A 22679-nucleotide genomic window follows, 5' to 3' on the forward strand; every position below is an offset into this window, starting at 1 on the left:
GTCTTAAATTTTCCAAATTCAATACCAAACCAGTTTGCCATGTTTAATTTTCATAGTCTTTCATTTAAGATTTTCTGGTAAAATTTTTATGATTATATCTTCTAAAATCTTAAAATAAGCTCAAATTTAATTTGATTGTACTCTTTTTTCACTGTTATACATGAAGATAAAATAGGATTTTGATAATAAGTATTAAAAAATAGTTTGGCAACAAGTATAACAAGCAAAACACTTTTCTTCAAATATGCCTGCAAAAAAAAATTACATTTACATTGCCTTTCCCGCCAAAAATAGTTCAATATTTACCGTGCCATCACTGTCAGTAGCAGCCACTCTTTCAACAGAACCACCAACAGTGAAATTTTCTGAGATTGTTTTCTCATAAGATGCGATGGCAAAAGATGGTGGACTTTTATTTCTGGTAATCGTTATGGTAACAAAGGCATTATTTCCTGTCTGTGATGGAGTTCCACGATCTTTAATTGACACAGTCAACTAAAATGAAATAATAAACTAAAAATTCCAGTGGAATATGATTGGTGATTCCACTGGAATGACATTGGAAAATTTTACCACTGTAATTCCACTGGAATAATGACATTTTAAAGTTTTACCACTGTTATTCCACTGGAATTGTTCCTTGACTTAAATATATACATGCATTTACATCAATTTTCATGATATTTAAAATACTTTGGAAAACCAAGTGAACATAAAAAAAGGCTCATGAGTAGTTTGATATTCTAGTGATGAAAAACCATGAACATAAACTTGAGTGTACTTTAAAAGATTGTTTTCAAAAATTAAAGCAAGGTTGCATGATTAATCATTAAGATACTGATGGGCATTATTTTTGGTAGACAAAAAGCTATTATCAGTACTATTCATTTGTACCTAGTCCAAATAATTATGAAGTCTTGCAAGGCTATTTAATTGTTGCTTTGACACCTTCTGCAGCAACTTGAAAAGCCAAACAATAAAATTGACATTCTGTTGAAAAAAGTTTTCAATGCAACACCCTAATTTGTTTCTTATACATTGAAATTTCTCAATCTGAATATAGTTCTCCCACCATACCGGCCAAATCAAGAAGACCCAGCAGATTTGCATTTAATTAAATGGTTATTCCTTTTAATCGGATACCGGCCGCTATTTTTGTATTTAAATAATAAAATAATTAAAATCATTACAATTCAACCTCATAAAACGGGCCTTGTAATCTGAAGTTACTGATCAGTATGTATCTTTTGTAATATAACCTACAGACCGTCCGTTCAGGTCACCTGAATACTACCAGGCTGTGATTACTGTTCACCTGTCAATTTAGTTTCAATACAATCTTTCATTGTGTTATGACAGATTGTAACAATTACATTTACTGCACACTTACGTAGAGTTAATTATGAAACAGTATCGTGAGTATTAATCATAATGTGGGTCAGTAGATCATTTTAACTAATTATTTGTGAAATATCATTAAAGGGGCACTAGCTGTCAAATTCATGTTCACCGATTTTAATCAAATTCTCATATTTTATTTATAGCAATGTAAAACATTTATATAAACTATTAAAAGTCTTAAATAAATAATAAACAGGGCACGAGCATGAAAATATGTAGCTTTGTTTTGTGTGTATTTTAGCCCAGACGCCATCTAATTTATTATTGAGTTGACCTCTAAAGTCATGCGATGACCATATAAGCGATGTAAACACAGATCAAAGATATAGATATAAATAGATTAAGCAAACTCGTGCTGTTGGATTATTCTAGGTCTATTTAATTTCATATTATAGATGAAAAATAAATGTTTATCATTATTTTTTACCTGTATAAGAATGAATTTTTGTGGATTGAATCATTCAATCAAATGATTTATCTTTCAATGTTGACATTCTTTTCCTTTAAATAACTTTAAAAATACATTTCACATGTTCTCCATTTCAAGCTAAGGGGTTAAATTAAAGTTCACATGAATACGGATTCAATGAGGTCGAATTATTCACTTGCAATAACAATGGAAAAAGCTATTTATACATGAAAATTATCTCTTAGAACCTCAAAACTGCAATCAATTCAATTCGATTAATGCAACTGCAATTCCCTATCCTTAAACACAGATATCAAAATGATAAATACTTGACAAGATTTAATTATATTTACCATAAAGGGAGACAAATTATTCTTTCCATAATGCAACATCAAATAAAAAATTCCTAAAACGGGATACATTATACCTATATTTTATGTTAGTTAAAGACAAAAACAAATGCATACCTGCCATAACTTCAAAATGCCAATCGTGGTTAAACATGCAAGATTGCTCTCATATTTCTACAAAGCCTTTAAGATGCTTCAAATTTATTTCAATGATGTTTATTTGCTTCTTCATGCCCTATTTAATCCTATACCCATGGTAAAATTGATTTTGTTTTAAGTTGTGGACAAAATTGCTCTTAAAAAATTTCAATTTTGAGTGACATGGGGGAAATCCCCCACAAATATTTAAAGTTGGTAGGTATGCAAATGATCATCAATGGTATTACCTGGTACTGATCCACATTAGGTACTTCAGTCAGAGGTTTTGACACATATATAACTCCAGAATACTGATTAACACCAAAGTAATTAATTCCACCTGGTGGGTTACTGCCAGTGATGGTGTACTCCAATTCATGCTAAAAAGAAATAAACAAATGAAAAATAACAAAGGCATGTTCTTAAAGAAAACTGGCTTAGAGAAAGAGTAGTTATTTATAGTTTAAACGACTGCATTGTGTGCCATATAATATTTTTCCCTCTAGAGAGATAAATTTCAAATTTTCAAAGTGAAGCATGGAATTTGATTTGCTTATAATTCTTAGTGGATATGAAGGCAACGTTATTTGATCTTACTTTAGAAATGATCTGCAAAAAAGATGCGTTCTTTATATGTGAAGTCATCTTTTTTTAACCATGTCAGCGATAAAAATGCATCAAATTCAGAGGAAAGCAAAATACTTTGACGTCATAATGAAAAACTGAGATCTGACGTCATCTTTTTTTAACAATGTCAGCCTAAAAAATGCATCAAATTCAGAGGGAAGCAAAATACTTTGACGTCATAATGAAAAACTGAGATCTGATGTCATCTTTTTTTAACAAGTCAGAGTAAAAAATGTATCAAATTCAGAGGAAACCAAAATAATTTGACGTAATAATCATACATGTCAAGTGACATGATATTCGCGTGTAATACACGCTTTTTCAACGGTTTACACGCGAGGATTTTGTCACATGGCGTGTACACGCTTTTCAACACTTTACATGCAATTACACGCATTTTCGTTCTTTTCACTTTGTGGTCGTTAGTGATATCGCTATTCTCGGGTTTTTTCCTTATTCTGCGATAAATACCGAAAATTTCGAAGTAATTATTTGGCTGCCGTATTGTTTATTTTTCTATATGGACAAACAGTAAAAGGTAAGTAGTTTGTGATTAGTTTTAACGATTTTGTTACTTTCTTTCAAATTCACTTTATAGGGGAAATGTGCACAGAAAGAGGTCGCTTTTAGGCCTGTACCGTCGTCTAAAGCGCCGATTTTTTAATTCAAAACGATGTGTACGTACCAAGATTTTTATAAATTATATTTTGGAGTTCGAGTGACAAGTAACGTATTGTGCATTCTTTGTTGCAATGATCAAAAACAATACATGTGAGAGGAGAAATACAATGTAACATGTTTATTTAATGGAAATCAAATTTTTAAAACATTTTTCTTTTTTAATTTCAGTTTCAAATATAGCCAACAGATTCTACAGGCCATGGGGATGACAATATCACAGAACTGTTGGATCAACTCTCATAGTACCAGCTATCTTCTGATGAACTACCCAGTTTTGACCAGGCAATAGCAATGGGAGAGATAATAGATGACATTTTACATTGCAAAAAAACAACATAATGACATTCTTTCAAATATCAATTCCTACTGTGGGAGAGCATTTTCAATTATAAAGAAATACTGACACTGAATTCTGATCAGAACTTGACTATGTTACATTTATATTGTACATTGTTGTATGCTGTTATCAAATAAATGTAACTAAACTTGAAACTGGCAGTTGTTTTGAATATGTGCCTAGTGGTGGTGCTTTAAAAACAACATACATGACATAAGAGACCACTGTTTAATACAATAAAAGTTCACAGTAGAATATATATTGTTTTTTGTATATTAACAAATTTGTATGTGAAATTATGAACATTACCACATTCATATTAAAAAGTACGCATCTACGTCACACGTTTTCACACGCTTTTTGACATGTCATGTCATGTCATGACATGATTTCCCATTGTCAGAGGTTGACATGTATGGTAATAATGAAAAACTGAGATCAAACAAACCACACATTAATATTAAAAAGAAAATATAATGGTTGAAGAATATATAAATTGGCTAAAAACTTTTAGAATAATATTCACTCTAAATTATAATTTGTAATCTTTGTAAAAATACATGCAATGTCAAAAACAAAAAAAATGATCTTTCAGTTTTCTCAGCTTTTTTAGTTTTGCTTTTTATATGCATCTTTTTAAAAAGTTAACTATTTTAAAATAGAGCAGGAAACACTCCTAAAAGAAGATCTCAGTACTATATTACTTACATTATCTACATCAGTTGCTGTAAGTTGTACAAGACTAACTCCTACTGGGTAGCTTTCATTTATAACACGGGTATATGACGTGGGAGCAAAAGCTGGTGGCGCTGGGTTACGATTGACAGTTATAGTCAAGTTCGTCTTATCTTGGTCTTCTGGGTACTCCATGTCGTAAACAATCAAACCAAGCTGAAATATTATCAAATAATAATATTTTGCATTGCTTTAAAAAATTTTAATCAATCATAACCATTTTGTATGTGAAAAAATTGTACATATATATATATGAAAAGTCAGGTAAAATTGACTTTACCAAAATTTGTTTTTTTGAATAAAAATCTGGTCCAATCATTTGTGGTGAATTTTTTAAGACAAATAAGGCCATAAATAAAAACCATAACCATTTGATATATATGAATAACATAGCAATAATATTACATTACTTTACTTTTCACAAAATGAACTAAAAATTCTGTTTATTTTGAATAATATATTTTCAACAGTATATTTCTACCAGTTGTTTATTTTTACTATATACTTACAGTGTATGTTTGTTCTATGGCTGTTTGTAAGCCAGCGTTGTAAACAGTTATAACTCCACTAGTAGGATTTACAGTGAAGAATCCAGGAGCAGCAGAGAAGTAGTCAACCTCAAACTTTAAGGAACTCTGTCAGAAAAAAACAACAGTATTTTTATTTGCAATTTTTTAAATACTTCTATTGAACATTTCGAGAATTTTATCCATGTGATGAGACCCTGTATGAACAGAACTGGTTTCAGAAAATGATGACATTTCATATACTGTTACATTTTGTATATGCAAACGTGCGACCTCAAATTGTCAAATTACTGAAACATTTGTTTTGATCTGTTAAATATGAGTTCAAAGTCATGATAATTATACATTCAGGTAAAACATTTCATCTTATTCCAAATATCTATTCCCTAACAGCATAAGGTATTTTAGTAGAGTATGTTGTATCTAAAATTTCATATCATTTTTTTTCCTCATTTGTTTCAGAATAATAGCGACTCAGAACTTAGGTTTAATGCACTTAGGTTAGGGCAATTCAATATAAGCTGATGTTTTCATTTATGTTATAGTAATGTTACACAAGAATGAGGGGCTTATCTATGTGACCCATTATTGATTTAAGAAGGTAAAAACAATAGAAGTTTTAAGGAGCTTAACATCTGACTGCTGTAAGAAAGTAACATTTCGCAGTTTCAACTCTTACCTGCAGTGGCAAATCCATGATAGGATGTAAAGGTTCCCCATTCCTCTGATTTTCAAAATCAAAATGTCAAGCTTCTTACAATTTTAAAGATTTTTAGCATAAAAGCGTTAGATCTGTTAATGACGTCCCCTTTTAAAATTTGTAGCTCCACCCCTTACGGATAACTCTTAAACTTGTATCTTATAATTTTCTACAACTTACTGTGGGTGCTATATCTCCGTCCAAGGCTGTTGCTGTAAACATGGGAACATTAATAGCCTGGTTATAATTAATAGTCTGTGTGTACGGTGTATTGGTAAATACTGGAGATTGTAGGTTCCTGGTCACCGTGACAATAACAGATGATATGTCAAACTTCTCTGGATTGGAATTGTCAGTAACATTAACATTAAACTGGAAAAAAAATGTCACATGATCAAGATCATACTTCATATTTCTACCTTTTCTTTTTTCTTATTCATATTTTTTCCAAATATATTCAAAATAAATTCATTATAGATACCTGGATAAAAAATTTGTAAACCAGACACACATTTTGTCAACAGAAGATCAGTGACAATCAAATTAAGTACAAAATTTATTTTATACATGTCAAGCCCCATTTTTAAATAACAAATAAAAAATTAAAGAACCTTAGTGAGCACGCTCACATACCCCACGTCCCCACATTGTCATTGGAGAAATTAAATAAGTATAAGAAAAAAAAATTGTATAAGAAAAAATATTGAATAATAATTTCCTGTCAATATACATAGTATGTCCTTATTATCTACAAAATTTCATGAAATTCTGTTGTGTGTTTTCAGAGGAGTTGAGATGACAAACTGTTGCAGAAGTACATTGAAGCAAATAAGTTCAAAGGGGCATAACTCCTAGAAAAAAAATTGAACCGTAATTTCCTGTTGATATGCACATCTACATAGTATGTCCTTATTATCTACAAAGTTTCATGAAATTCTGTTGTGTGGTTTGAGAGGAGTTGGGATGACAAACTGTTGCAGTAGTACATTAAAGTAAATAAGTTCAAAGGGGCGTAACTCCTAGAAAAAAAATTGAATCGCAATTTCCCGTCGATATGCACAACTACATAGTATGTCCTTATTATCTGAAAAGGTTTCGTGAAATTCTGTTGTGTGGTTTGAGAGGAGTTGCGATGACAAACTGTTGCAGTAGTACATTAAAGTAAATAAGTTCAAAGGGGCGTAACTCCTAGAAAAAAAATTGAATCGCAATTTCCCGTCGATATGCACAACTACATAGTATGTCCTTATTATCTGAAAAGGTTTCGTGAAATTCTGTTGTGTGGTTTGAGAGGAGTTGCGATGACAAACTGTTGCAGTAGTACATTAAAGTAAATAAGTTCAAAGGGGCGTAACTCCTAGAAAAAAAATTGAATTGCAATTTCCCGTCGATATGCACAACTACATAGTATGTCCTTATTATCTGAAAAGGTTTCGTGAAATTCTGTTGTGTGGTTTGAGAGGAGTTGCGATGACAAGAAACAGGACTGACGGACGGACTGACGGACGGACTGACGGACGGACGGGTCAAAAACATTATACCCTCTGCAACTTCGTTGCGTGGGGTATAATAAGAAGTTTTTCAGATGACTTCTGCTAACAAATTAAACATGCACTTTTTTCTTGAGATTCATACACAGTTAACCATGTGTAATTTGACCTGTTTATTGATCTACTCACTCTGTAAGATGTTGCCTTGCCAGCATCTGTTGTTAACAGTTTTCCCAGAGTAATTTGACCGGTAGATGGAACCATGTAGAAGTAATCTGTAACTCCTGTACTAGGGACAATGCTGTAGGTCAAAACATCCTACAATAAAAAAACATAAATAAATATAAGGTTTACTCTTGCTAATTTCTACTTTAAAGCAAAACACACAAAATTAAACAGATAAATTAAAGACAAAATTGATGAAATCTAAATTATGCCATTTCTTTCAAAAGTTTTAAGTTTTAAAAACATCTGACTACATCTGAAAAATTACTGGTACATACCCCTATATCAGCATCAGTAGCTGACACTTTAACGACTGGTTCCCCAAGACCTAGTTTTTCTGAGATTGCTGTAGGAGTTGTATACTGGTTTGCAGTAAACTGGGGAGCATTAACATTCCTCGTTATTGTAACCACCAGAATGTTCTTAATAGTCTGCCTTCCTTGCGGGAAATTTCTAGTGGCTTGAACTTCAACCTAAAATGGCAAAATTTTCTATTTGTAATAAATGATCTCTAAACATGATGGTGTTTCTTGGGTATGTTCACACTTTTCCTTTCCCAATAATATGTAAAGTTAGATAAAAAAGAAAGAAATATTCAAGAAAAATTGAATTTTTACCACTTTTTGTTGCTTTGATAACTCATGGAATGAAAAAGTTTTCTCAATTAAAATTCTTTTCAATTTTTTGCATAAAAAAACATGGAAAAAATTCTGAATTTACAATGTATCATACAATAATGTATTTATGTTGTTATTAACGGAATACTGTATTTCCCTTTAATGAGAAGTGATTTGTAATACAAAATTTGAAGAAAGGTCAAACTGTTATTCTTACCTCAAAACTTGGTCTCCTAGATGGATCTGATGTTAATAACTTTTTCAATGTTAAAGCACCAGTGTCTTTATTGATTTGAAAGTAATCACCAGCATCTGATAACCCAGTTATAGAATACTCGATTCCAGGCTGAAAAAAATTAAGGTCATTTTACTACAATAATATCAAGGTCATTTCACTACAAAACTATCAAGGTCATTTTACTTCAAAAATATCAAAGTTATTTTACTACAACATATCAAGGTCATTTTCCTACAAAAATATCAAGGTCATTTACTACAAAAATATCAAGGTCATTTTTCTTCAAAAATATACCAAGGTTATTTTTCTACAAAAATATCAAGGTTATTTTACTACATAAACATCAAGGTCATTTTACTACAAGATTGTCATTTCCTAGTATTACTAAATTTCCGTAGTACATACTCTAATTCATTTTACACAACATCTGATATGAGTAATTCGGCAGATTATTTGCTTTTTTGATCAAAAATTTTATCTGAAAACATAAGCAAATCTCCTTTGTAAATATTATTACTGTTGATTAAGTGAATTATAAAAAGCGATTGGTCAAAGTTGAAATACTGACCGGTGGAGTTGCCTGGATTGTCCTTATCAAAGCTCCTGTTGCTTCATTTTCTGTGATGGTCTCTGTCCAATCAGCTGTTACCCATAAGAGAGTGGCATCAACAGAGACAGTAACAGATAGGGTACCAGTAGTAGACAGGGCAGGTTTTCCTCCATCTTGTGCACGAATCAAAACCTGTAAAATGGTGTGTAAGTCAGTTAAATTTCAATAACATTATACAAACACAAATATGTATATGTATTTTTGTGTGAGTTTATATTTTTTCAACTTTTTAAGAGTTTAAATCGTAGAGAAATTATAAATAACATTATGTTTTTTTATTTTTTTTGTACATAATACATTAAATGTTTGAAAATCTTGACAAGAAGTAGCCAAACAAGCCATGAACCATGTATGTGAAAGTGTCTTCTCATTCCAAACAAGCCATCATGCATATCCAAATTTAAGATATGAGCAGGACATTTGAATAAAATACTTCCTTTAACAACTACCCTTAAAGAATTTTGTATATTTACTTAGATATACTTACAGTAAATGGACTAATATTACTGCCAGCTATAGAAGATTTGAGCGACACCACACCTGTGTCTGGCTGGATGAAGAAGAATGGTGAAGCAGGAGTATTTTCAACCAGAGAGTAGGTTATCTCATTGTACGGAGCCTAAAATGGAATATAAGTTACACATATATATGAACAGAAAATAAGGATCATATTATTACGGCTATTTTATTGTCCTGAATATAGTCATCTTCTATAATCCAGTGTGTAAAGAAAGTATAAAATATAATTATTTGGAATCTATACTCAAATTTACGTAGTAAAATCAAAAGGTAAAAAGAGCTTCATAGCCTTATTCAAATACTTCAGAAACAATTTCTTTTTTTGCCTTTTATAGTGGCTTTGGAAAAAGACCTTATGTACTGCCTCTTAAACAAATATTAATTATTTGGACTTGCTACTGGTACTGAAAACCAATTTTTTATTTTAGTATTGAACATCGTTTCTTTTTTTCTTCTGCACATGAAAAATAAAAAATATTTTTTACCTTAGGATCATTATCTTGTGCTGTTACCGTGGTTATTGCCTCACCAACAGGTGTATTCTCCAGTATTGTGGTGTTGAAAGTACTGGCAAAAAATGGCGGAAGCATATTCCTATTGACATTAATCTGGATTGAATCAATGGAATTTCTAGGAGGGGAACCACCATCTTGTATAAATAGTCTTATCTATAATGAAAAAAAAGTTCATGAACTTGGTCTGCTTTTAATTGTTTAAATACTGTTTAAAATATATTAATACTTTTCATCAATATAAAAAAATATCTTAAAAATTTGCATTTACTTCACAAGTACTAATGTTTGAAAAAAAGTAAATGAATTTGACTATTATTGTTCAAAAATGTTTCAAATACATCTATATTTGTTATAAATGAAAAACGGGTTCTTAAAATAGATGAAATTTCTACCTTTACTTAAATTAGCCGTTTCAGAATCTAAAGAATCATGGGTAATTTCATTGTTCATACCCCAAAATGAAAATAACGCCACGTCATTGGTTAAATTTCCATTGTTTATGACATTTTTAACCAATCAGGACGTTGTGGTGTACACTTTTGAAAATATTACCCAGGATGCATTAGATTCTGAAACGGCGAATTGGTAAACTTGTATTGTACTGTAAATTCTGAAATTATTGAGTGAATTATAATTAAGATTTTGTCATTTTAGTCTGAAATGTGATTTTTAATATTTTGCAATATTGAGAAAAATCCTGTTTAATTCATATTAAAAATTCCAAATGTGAGTTAAAATGATTGCAAATATAACCCTGTAGCATTTTTCGCAATAATAAAAAACATTGCAATAATTTCTGAATTTGCATTACAATTGATCTTACAAGTACAATTTAATAATTAAAAAAGAAATTTCATTACAATATCAATGGTCAATGGTTACTCCATACATGAAGAGCTTACCGTATAACTTTCAGCAGAATCTGCAGCTAAAGTGGCAGCATCTGCCACTCTGATGGTATTTCCTTGAAGTTTAAAGATGTTGACAGCAGTGGCTCCATCTCCAATAACTTGGATGGTGTATGTGTTGAAAGGATTCTGGAATCAGAAATTATCTTATTATATAAATTATAAACGAAAGTGAACCAACGCCTGGTGAATCTGTAGTACGGTAGAGTCCATAAAGTGGATACCTTCGGGTATGCAGGGTCGTTGGTCCTTAAAGTGTTTTTTAGACCTGAAATTATGGGAAAAATATTTGTTAAGGAAAACAATGCAGGAACATTTTTTGCAAACTTTTTCTAGGAAATATTTTAAAGGGCATCAAATTATATGTTTACACCAACAAGGGAAAATATCTGTATTAAATAAAAAAATCAATACATTTTTTTCTTAGTTATATGTAAAATTCACATTAAAACTAACATAACTAATTTTCAACTTTAAAATGTTTTAAAAACATCAATTGTTTATTCACGGCAATGCAATCTGAAAAAAGGACAATTTATTACAAATACCAGTCATATTCTTACTCTAATTTCTTTAAGCAACATAAAATTTTAATTTCAATTTCAGGGTACCATACAGTTAAAGCTGTAGCAGTAAGGTCATTGTTAACAGCTTTATTGCAATAGATTTATATTAAAAAAAAACAAAAAAAAAAAACATAAAATTATCAACCTTTCACTCATGCAAATAAAACATTTTTCTGCTGTTAAAATTTAAAGCATAGAAAAAAAACCCAACAAGGAACAGTCAAATAAACCATCAATATCCCAACATTACTCTAGAACTAACTCTGTCATCTGACATGCAATTTTTAGATCCATCACCAAACATTTCAAAACATTTCAAAACATATCATTTGTTATTTTTCAACTCATGCTTTTTTTATTTAAAGATTTCATCCATTTTCAATACATACTGTACTATTTCCTTCACTGTCTGTCAAATTCTGTTTGAAATTGTATCAATCTTAACTTTAAACTTTGATATTGAAAGTACAAAAATAAATGTCAAATCAATTACGTAGTCATTCATTACTTTTTCCCAAAAAATATTTACTGTAAATAGTTTTCTCTGTATGACCATAATGATTGGGAATTCATTGTTACATAGGAAATATGATTTATTAAATTATATTTTATACAATACATCTCAGTGAATCTATTTTTAGGTACATGCATTCAATTTATTGTTAGATTCTATTAGCAATTACTCCTAGAGGGGGTTTGTGTTTAGCTGACCTAATTATTTTGTATATAGGCAACAAAGAAATCTTTTAAATGGTGAAATTTTCAAATTTCATAGCTTAAAATCTTTGTCCGCCATGAACCTTAAAACAGGATCAAAAGATGCCGTTCAGTATAAGAAAAGACATATTTACACTTGCATGCAAATTTGTCCATTATAACTTAAAATCAGAAAAGTTCCAGCAAAATGTAAAGTTATGATTAAAAAGTGACATATTTAACATGAGACAGATTTAGGGTAATCTAGAGACAAAATTCAGCTAAATACCAAAAGTGTAAATATGTCTACTGTATTTCTGTGATTGTCAAATTTGAATGGAATGTATCTTATTCCCTATGACCTTATTTATTTTCTGTTCATAACATACATAAAACAATGCATATTCTGAAGTACAAATTGACAAAATACACCAATAGGATTTTTTTTCTATGAATGAGTTACATGGGTTGACCCAAGGTCAATCTGTGTAAATACTTTATTGAAAAATTGGTTATTACTGTCACGTCAGAGTATAAGCATTGTGATATAGAAAATGAACGGGAAAGTGCACAAGTTCTAACGTACTCCATACATACCCTGTCGTCGTTATCAGTAGGATTGAATGTTGTCACAACTGAGTCGTTATTAATTGTCCTATCAATTCTGACAGAATCGAGAAGGTTTAGTTGTGGATCATTCAAGTTACGATGGACTGTTACCGTGACAGTAGCAGTATTGGTACCAGCCTGAGATGGTGTTCCTTTGTCTTTGACTGTGACAGTGAACTGCCGAAAAAAATTCAAATGTTTACATGTTTCAAAAATGTTATCAGTATACAATATATTTTGACATCTAGATAGGTAATTTTTCATTTCATAAAATAAAATTTCAAGAGCTATTTAAGCCTCACACTGAAATTCTTGTTTATCTTGTATAACTATTGGTGTGCAAATTTATCATCCTGTGTTGATCAGCAATATCTTCAATTTAAATTAACAAGAAACAATAAGTATTTTCTATTTGAGGGAAGAACAAGAGCTGTCAAAATGACAGTAAACCGGATTCTTTAACATTTATTTGTGTTCTGGCATTTATCAATATTACAAGGACCAAAACTCCTAATAGGTAAAATTTATGATTATCAATATCAAACTTGACTTCCATGTTGTCAACAATAACAACATATAAACTAGATAGAAAATGACGCTCTAGCAGGACAAACTGTGTGCCCTTAATGCATAAAGTAAGAAAAAATTACTAAGTCCACCTACCTAGGATTTTGAAAATATCTAAAAACACGACATTTTTTAAACTTTCAAGAACCGTAACTCCTGAACGGTAAAAGTAAAAATCGTCATTATTTATCTTGACCTCCGTTATGTTGTCAGTAACAACATATTAAAATTTTAAAAGGTTTGGTTGAACGGTTCATGAGTAAATGCACGGACACAACCTTTTTTAAACTTTCAAGAACCGTAACTCCTGAACGGTAAAAGTCAAAATCGTCATTATTGAACTTGACCTCCATTTTGTTGTCAGTAACAACATATTAAAATTTTAAAAGGTTTGGTTGAACGCTTCATGAGTAAATGCACGGACAACATTTGGTTGCCGCCCACCCGCCCACCCGCCCGCCGTACATCCCCAAATCAATAACCGACATTTTTGACACAAAAATCCGGTTAAAAATCATGTCTGTTTTACAGTTTAAGAAAATGCAATTTGTGTGAACACTTTGAAAAATTGAAATTTCTAATATAAATAAAAGCTTTTTTATGCTTTGTAAATCAAATTAAACTTAAACATGTTAAATGCATTTCCATTGACTCACCCACAATTCAAATGTATAATTCAATGTGAAGAAATAAAAATTACCAAAACATTTTTCAGCTCATTTTTAAAGAGTTGATTATCTTCAGTGTAAAGAAAAAGATAGTCAGTGAATTCATTAATTTTCGTGTATTGCTGAAAACTTGCATTTCATGGATATTTGATTTCGTGGTTTTGCCAATCTCTGTATACAAAGTATATTACAGCTAATTTCAAAATGCTTGTAGAGAAAAACTTTGAAAGGCTTGCTTGCTCTGCTTGTATAAATTTTAATTCAAGATTTGTAAGTAACATTGACATTTTCAAACAATATATATAGGCATATTTAAACTTGTATATATTATATTTAAATTTGATTGGACATTATCCCTATTACAATAGTACAATAAACAAACAAAGCAAGCAAGACAACCAAAGTCTTGCTTTACATGCATTAGGAAATTAGCTGTAACCCACGAAAATTGGTATCCAATGAATAAAAATGAATCCAGGGTATAGTAGAATATTTTCAACTTACAGTATAAACTAGTGTCTTATCGGAGTCGGCCATCAAATACTGTTTGACAGACACTTTTCCATTACTAGGATCAACTTGGAAGTAGGTCGAGTCCTTGACATCTCCGACTAATGTGTATTCTAATTCATTGTGTGGTGCCTGTCGTGTGTAAAGGTAATATTATTAGCATATTTGTAAATGTGGTCAATGTATGCAATGTATATATTAAATCTAGGAATCTTAAATAAAAGATCAAAATACACACAACAACAAAGGAGTAGGTTCAGTAAGACCCCTTTTTGGCCCCAAAATATAGCAGTTTTAGAAAATTGTGAAAATGTAATCTTTAAGCTATATTTTGGATAGTAAAATGCTTCTGCTACATAAATATGAGCTGTTTTTGACAGTACAATGCACAAATATCGCATTCTAGCATCATTAAGTCATGCTAAATTACTGAAATCTTCAAAATTTTAGCATTTTGGTTAATTTTTAGACGGTTTCCGTCTAAAATGAAAGTGGCCGCATTCTTGTTCATTCATAATATTGAAATGTAAGTTGTATTTGATGAAAATACAAAACATATATAAAGGTTGAGGATGAACACGGATGTGGCCACTTTCATTTTTGACAAAAACTATCTGAAAAGTGACGTTTTTTGGCATATTTGATAGATTTTTCATATTTAAGCTTGAATCAGAGCTTTTTTAATGACTAAATTAGTTAAAATCTTTCACATTAACTAATTGAATCAATTGAAATAGACACTTAAGTGTTTAAAAAGTGTCCAAAAACTTTCGTTAGATGAACCTGAAATTTGAGGCCAAAATCGGCCCTTACCGGACCTACTCCTTTGTAACAGTTACATAGCAACATGTATCCTTTTGCAAAATAAATGCATATAACATTACAAAGGGACATGGGCTTTGCTCATTGTTGAAGGCTGTACAGTGACATACAGCTGTTAATTTCTGTGTCATTTGGTCTCTTGTGGAGAGCTGTCTCATTGGCAATCAAACCACATCTTCTTTTTTTTATAATTACTAGAGAACTGTAAAAGTGACACAACCCAAATTCAGACTTGATCTGTGTTTTATGGTAATACGCATTGAATATAAGTTTTGAGGCAAACAAAAGCTATAGAATGAAAACCAATTTTGGGACGTAAGTAGAGACAAGGGTAAAACTTAATGCACCCCCTCCACTACAGCCAGGGTATAAGAGAACGAATCAGATGAAGATAAAAACATCTGTATAAACTTGTAACAATGCAGGATATACTCATTTTTTCAAACATTGACCTTTTGTTTTTCATTTATTTCTGTACATCTCTTCTTGACAAAAACTTGCTTTCATCATTTCAATAAAGTATATGTAAATGATATAAAAGTTGATTTCCACTTACTATAGAATCCCCATCGTTAGCATTGACATCAGCTATTTCTACACCAGGTGTTTGAGTTTCCAGGATATCAGCGTTATAACTGGTTTGTGTGAAGAATGGTGCATTGAGGTTACGAGTCACATTCACCAACAGGATACCAGTTGCAGATTTTGGTGGGCTTCCTCCATCTTGTGCTACCACTCGTACCTGTAAGATAAATAAAGAAATAGTATTTTCCACCTAGATTTTCATTTTTTGTTGTTGTTCATAGTAAATAAGTTTCTTACTTTAAGATTAAGAATGAATGTATCTTGATTTAACTTTCTTTTTTTTTTTAAATCAAATAAAATTTCAAATAGTCTTTGGTCAAGTTGTTGTCTCTTTGACATATTCCCCTTTCCATTCTCAATTTTATTAATCAAATCATCAAATCATTATAGGAGGTATAACAAAGAACAAAATTACTTTAATAAAAAAAATACCTTTTTTTTGTACAAATATAAATTTTGCAAACATTACTATTTCAATTAACATGCAACAAAACCGAGCATTGTTATGGAAGTAATAAAACCTAATAACAAGTCAATAATTATTTAAAACATGTTCATAAATGATCTAACAAATTAAAAAAAAATCTGCTATTCAATACCTGATAGTATTCTCCTTGATCAGCTTGCAGATTGCCAATGACTGCTATACCTCCTCCATTCTGGTTGATAGTAAACAGTGTGGTAGATGACTCATCACCAATTATGCTATAACTCACAGTACCAAATGGACTCTGTCAAAAACAAATAACATGTAATAATACCAATATCAATTTGCATCTTTTCAAAAATTTATAGAAACTGCCTTTTTAAGATCTATATGTTATTTATGTAGTTCTATCTTTTAAATGACTTTTTTAAATGATTAAATGATTTTTTCTTTTTAACCAAGTAAATTAGAAATATCTGACAATCCTTGAAACTTCTGACAACAACATTACAAACATTACATGCTATCTAATGAAATAAAACAAAACAAATTTTTGAAATTTTCATTTAACATACTAAACAAAAATCTTACTTATACTAATAGAAGGGATCTCAAACAAAGCTCCTTTCAGATACTAAATCATGTAAATGAGCATATAAAAAATACAGCATATCTATAGTTTACAGGCTAAACATCACATGGCCAAATTAAGGAGGTTGGCTACTCAGTTTCAAAATAACAAGCTTTTCATTACAGTAGTATATATTGATAGGGATCATTAAAGGAACCAGAAGAGTCAAAAAAAAAATATAGGTCAATGTGCTTGTTTTCGAGATATTAGCCATTAAAATTTTGACGTGAAAATGTTCTCTCTTGATTTTTCATAGCTTTATCATTGACAAGTTTAAGTGCTGAAAAAACTATTAAAAAATAACAAGGATTTTATAAGACTTTAACAGATGGCTTATAATTATACATGTAAAAGATTTATAAAAAGAAAAATGGGGGTCAATGGGCAAAATTTTAAGGCATTCAAATGGATAAAACCAGAGGATTCAGAAAATCTGACAAAAAATTCCAAAACATGACAAGAATACCTACCACTGTATCATCATCAGATGCGTTTGCTGTGAAGAAAGTACCAGACTGTGTGGGCTGAATCCTGATACTGTTTGGTAGGTTGTTAAACACTGGCGTCTGTAAATTTCGCTGAACCGTAATGGTCACAGGTATGTTCTGACTTCTGCCTGCTGGAGTGCCACCATCTTCAGCATAAATATTAAACTGAAAAAATATCATATAGATTAGTGATGGTTCATTTGAAAAGGGGACCTAATTTCAGACAAGATGTTAGCTAATTTAATAAATCAAACCATATTAAAGTTAGCTAGTTAAAAAAACTTTCATGTAAACAAATTTAGAAATTAATGCACGCATTTATCATTATCATTGCAAAACCTTCACCACTGTTAAAAATGTGATGCCTAATTAATGATATTACAAACATTTATTAAGGAAAACCTACTGAAGTTATGAATGTGGGTTTTTCTTATTGCGACCCTAAAACTGTTGCAATTTTCACAATTTTTAATAAAAACATCGCATTGATTTTGAATTTACAGTCATTGTGGTTTTAAAAAATCTTTCTAATTTTTCCAGCTTTAAGATAATATAATATACCATTTATATCATCTACAGTTAAATCTTCATAATAATTGGCATTAATTTTCACCATGGGAGCATTAACCTAGACATTTTACTTCCATCAATGATAAATTAATGTTTCCTAGCAAAATATTCCGACGTCTCTGTTATTGAACTTATTTTGGTGGTGATATAAAAGGTATGTGTCTAACCCTAAACTTTAATTTACTATAATAATGGGAATGTAATCTATTACAAAATGCATAAAATTCTCACTAAATCTATACAGAAAAAATGTACAAGTGCTACTTATACACAATTTTCATTATGCATAAAATCAATAACTTTATATTCTAAGAATTGGAATTGGAGTACAATCCCTACAACCCCCCCCCCCCCCCCACCCCCCAAAAAAAGACAACAAAATAGAAATTTTATAATCATACTGTGAATGTTGTCTGTGTTTCTCCTGTAAGTGTTCTTCTAACAGTAATCCATCCAGTGGAGGGATCAACTAAAAATCTGGCATCACCTCCATCTATTTTGTAGTTTACAAAGTTGTATGGTGACTGAAATACATGAAAATAAAATATGCTTGCCATAAAAAAAATATAGAATTCGAAATCAAACAAGCCACTCTAAGATTAAAAGGAATTTTATGAAAAAGTTACGTTAAAATAGTTTTGTAGAAAAATTTGTCTGAGGATGAACTACTAAAAAATAATATTGTGTTACCATTCAAAACATTAACAGAATGATGATGAACTTACTTACATATAAAATTATAAAAAAACATAACTCAAGAATGGTAATAGTGAAGCCAATCCATTCAAATTTGATCTGACTTTTGTAGTAATAAGCATTGTGTATATGTATAAGTTTCATAACATTTGGTTGCAGTACATTTAATTTACAAAAATGAAACCAGAAATTCAGCAATTTTTCCAAACAATGTCTCTTTAGAGATGCATGAGACTAAAATATTTGAAAATCTGAATCAAACAAATAAATTATGTTAGACTGACTTACATCAGAGTCTACATCTCCTGCAAGAACTTGTATGATGGAAGATCCAATGTCCTGATCTTCTCGTACAGTACCGGTATAAGAATTCTGATTAAATACAGGAACATTGAAGTTTCTTTTTACATTTACTGTTAACACTCCAACATCCTCCAAACGTGGAACACCACCATCTCTAGCTCTTACTCTGATCTAAAAATATATTGATATCTCATTAACCAAAAAGAATGTCATATTTTTCTACCTTCCAATTGAACAAGTACTTTTTTTTTTTTCGTATGCCACAAAAACACAAAACAATAATTTATGTAACTATTTCAACAGAATCAATGAACTCCAAAGATTTTTTCTTTAACGATTACTCAAACATTTTTCTTGGACAATTCAAATTTCTCAAATTGAATAATTTTCCATTTGTTTGCAATTTCTTGAAATAACATGTTTTCCAAAATTAGTTTTTTACATCATTAGAAAATATATTTGACATCACTATAAATGTCGACTGACTAGTGATTACAGTAGTAACTACTTAGACCACTGGGCCACTGAGGCCCCCATTGATAGAAAAATCTTACCTTATAACTTGTTGTCGTCAGTGGGAAAATAGATGTAGCAAGGGAGATCACTCCTGTAGTTGAGTTTATTCTGAAAGTTAATTCGGCACCGTCATCACCAGTGATATCATACTCAATTGTGTTGAAAGGAGCCTGAAGAAAAAAATTCGTCAAGAACATAGAAATCAAATATTCTATTTCAAATATTGACAAATCAAGCTGTATCAAGAATTCACATATTGAAATCACTGTATAAGTTAACCTTTTCAATAGAAAAATATTATAAATTCAGGAATTATAATGAGGTTTTTATTAATGCAAATAATGTGACAGTGTGATTATTCACAAAAATAGCATTCTGATATCTGATATAAATATCTCTAATGAGATTTTCTGTCATTGCAATAACTAATCTCACATTTTTGTTCATTTTTCAAAAATCGCATTAAAAAATGCACACAATGATTTCTGAATTTACAGTAAGACGATGTGGCATGATTGCCAATGTGACAACTCTCAAAAGAGACCACAGACTATTTTTATTTATAAAACAGTTACACTCTCTGGAGTCAGAAGACAGTAATTTGAAAATAGTCTATTGTTAAAAAAAGAAAACAGGTGAAGCTAAGTAAACTTTACCCAATAAGTAAAGGTCTCTATTACACAATTTACTGATTGAGATTACTAGTGAAAATTAGGATTACAACAAAAATAAACTGGATTAAAAGTATGCTAAAACAGAATACAATTCTCAATAAAATCAGAAAAACAAAGGAATACAGTACATAACGTCTTATAATGTCTTGCTCTTGAATAATTGTGCTTTCCAATATTTAATTGACTTGATTTGAATTTGGAATCTTTGAGTTTTTGAATTTTTGAATATTTGATTTTTTGATTTTGTGAATTTTTGAATTTTTGAATATTTGAATATTTGAATATTTGAATATATGAATTTTTGAATATTTGAATATATGAATAATTTTTGAATTTTTGAATATTTGAATATTTGAATATATGAATTTTTGAATATTTGAATATATGAATGAATATATGAATTTTGAATATATGAATATATGAATATATGAATATATGAATATATGAATATATGAATATATGAATATATGAATATATGAATATTTGAATATTTGAATATTTGAAATATCTGAATGAATTTTGTATGAATTTTGAATTTTTCAAGTTTTAAATATTTGAATGAATTTTGTATGAATTTTGAATGAATTTTGAATATTTGAATCAATCTTGAATGAATTTTGAATGAATTTTTTAATTAAATTTTTGAATTGTATTGGATTGAATAATTGTATATACTTACAACAGTGTCTGCATCTGATGCTGCCACATCATAAACATCTCCAGTTCTATTGTGGAATATCTCAATGGTATTATCCAAGTTATTTATGATTGGACTATTACGATTTCTGTTTACTGTAATGGCTATCTGAGCAGTGTTACTTCCTGTTAGTGGTGTTGATCCTAAATCGGTGGCTTCAGCATCGAACTAGACAAAAATAATCAATAAATTTAACTGTAGAAGTAGACTAAATTTAACAATCTGGTCTTTTTCACTTTTAGTATCTTGCAGGTATTAATCGGTGCAATTTTTATATAATAATTCTTATCTGAAGGTTATCTGAAAGTTTCAGAAATTTCTATAAAACTTTTTTTTTCTGATTTTCACTCTTCAATAAAGGAAATATTTATACTCACATTATAAGATCCCCTCTTACTGGGGTCATTCATGAGTGACTGTCGTAATCTTACTTCACCAGTCGTATAATCAACTAAAAAGTAATTACTGGCCTCCAAGCTACCACTATCTTTACTCATCAGATATCTGGTTATGTTGTTGGGTGACTGAAATAAACATAAAAAAAAATACTTTTGAACTTTCACTGCTTGTGTTCCTTTTATTTTTTCCAATCGTTTAATAATTGCTTTCTAAATTTTAGTATTTCAAAATTGAATTTCATTCATAATTAACTTTCATAAAAATTATATAAAAATTGCCTAAAAGAGAGAAAATATTTCTGGTTTTAGGTTTTCATCAGTACAGCTACATTGTATATCTACCCATATAAAAGTCCCATAGATTATCTTTTTTTGGATACCAATTTTCATGGATTTGGTTGGTACAGGTGAACCAAATATTCAAAGAACTGCACATTTTCTATAGTCTTGAATACAGACTTTGGCAAAACCACGAAATCAAATATACACAAAAAATGCATGTTTTCAAACAACCAAATTTGGTACCCATAAAAATAAATGAATCCACAGTAATTTCTACAGGTTTTTTTCTGGTCAATTTTTTACAATATAAAACTTACTCTCATATCATTATCAGTGGCATTTAATTTGACGATAACTTCACCAAGGTCTGTTAATTCGCTAATTGTTTTGGTATAGAATGTTGGAGCGAAGACAGGTCGGAACAAATTTCTATTTATTTTGATGACAACCACAGCAGTACCAGACATTGCTGGGGTACCTCCATCTTTGGCTTGAATTCTCATCTGCAAAAACAAATAAAAATGTCAATTCAAATACTGTAAGTTTAGAAATTATTACAAGGTTTATATCAAAGGGAATAATGTGACTGAGAGAGAATGACAATTATAAATACTCACATTCTGATATCTGATACATTTATCTAAATGCAGATTTTCCTAAATTCACAATAACTAATCTCGTTTTGTTTTAAAAATTTAATTTATTATGCACGAAACTATTTCTTAATTAACAATACTTCAGATTTTTTTAAGTGTAATCTTACTTTCAGTTTAAATATATAATTGAAGAAAATCTAACACTAAATAATAAAATAAACATAAATTATCCAATAACTATAAAAATCTAATGAATTAATTTAATATACATGTATATGTAAGTTTTGTGAGTAGAAAATTTCACCAATTTTGGACATTGTTAAACATTTCTTTAACATTGACAAATGTGTG

At 30.1% G+C, this 22679-nt stretch overlaps 1 protein-coding gene and 1 long non-coding RNA gene across 2 annotated transcripts in view; one reads left to right on the forward strand and one right to left on the reverse strand.

Annotated features, from left to right (window-relative positions):
• The window catches only part of LOC143046539 (uncharacterized), a 189104-nt gene that overhangs the window by 112581 nt on the left and 53844 nt on the right, over window positions 1-22679 (reverse strand). The window contains exons 44-66 of the mRNA XM_076219695.1: window positions 22050-22235; window positions 21430-21576; window positions 21035-21220; window positions 19720-19851; window positions 19151-19336; window positions 18568-18690; window positions 17579-17761; window positions 16650-16781; window positions 16022-16207; window positions 14638-14775; window positions 12887-13075; window positions 11022-11156; window positions 10090-10272; window positions 9573-9704; window positions 9044-9217; window positions 8455-8583; window positions 7899-8093; window positions 7585-7713; window positions 6086-6277; window positions 5188-5313; window positions 4652-4834; window positions 2547-2678; window positions 307-495 (exon numbers count right to left, since the gene is read on the reverse strand). Of these exons, the coding sequence (XP_076075810.1) occupies window positions 307-495; window positions 2547-2678; window positions 4652-4834; window positions 5188-5313; window positions 6086-6277; window positions 7585-7713; window positions 7899-8093; window positions 8455-8583; window positions 9044-9217; window positions 9573-9704; window positions 10090-10272; window positions 11022-11156; window positions 12887-13075; window positions 14638-14775; window positions 16022-16207; window positions 16650-16781; window positions 17579-17761; window positions 18568-18690; window positions 19151-19336; window positions 19720-19851; window positions 21035-21220; window positions 21430-21576; window positions 22050-22235 (3687 nt within the window). The remainder of the gene's footprint in view (window positions 1-306; window positions 496-2546; window positions 2679-4651; window positions 4835-5187; window positions 5314-6085; window positions 6278-7584; window positions 7714-7898; window positions 8094-8454; window positions 8584-9043; window positions 9218-9572; window positions 9705-10089; window positions 10273-11021; window positions 11157-12886; window positions 13076-14637; window positions 14776-16021; window positions 16208-16649; window positions 16782-17578; window positions 17762-18567; window positions 18691-19150; window positions 19337-19719; window positions 19852-21034; window positions 21221-21429; window positions 21577-22049; window positions 22236-22679) is intronic.
• LOC143044882 (uncharacterized) lies at window positions 3197-4098 on the forward strand. The gene is made up of 2 exons (XR_012968798.1): window positions 3197-3463; window positions 3775-4098. It is a non-coding gene; the product is annotated as an uncharacterized LOC143044882 (long non-coding RNA).

Source organism: Mytilus galloprovincialis, chromosome 9 (assembly GCF_965363235.1).
Source record: "Mytilus galloprovincialis chromosome 9, xbMytGall1.hap1.1, whole genome shotgun sequence".
Lineage (NCBI taxonomy): Eukaryota > Metazoa > Mollusca > Bivalvia > Mytilida > Mytilidae > Mytilus > Mytilus galloprovincialis.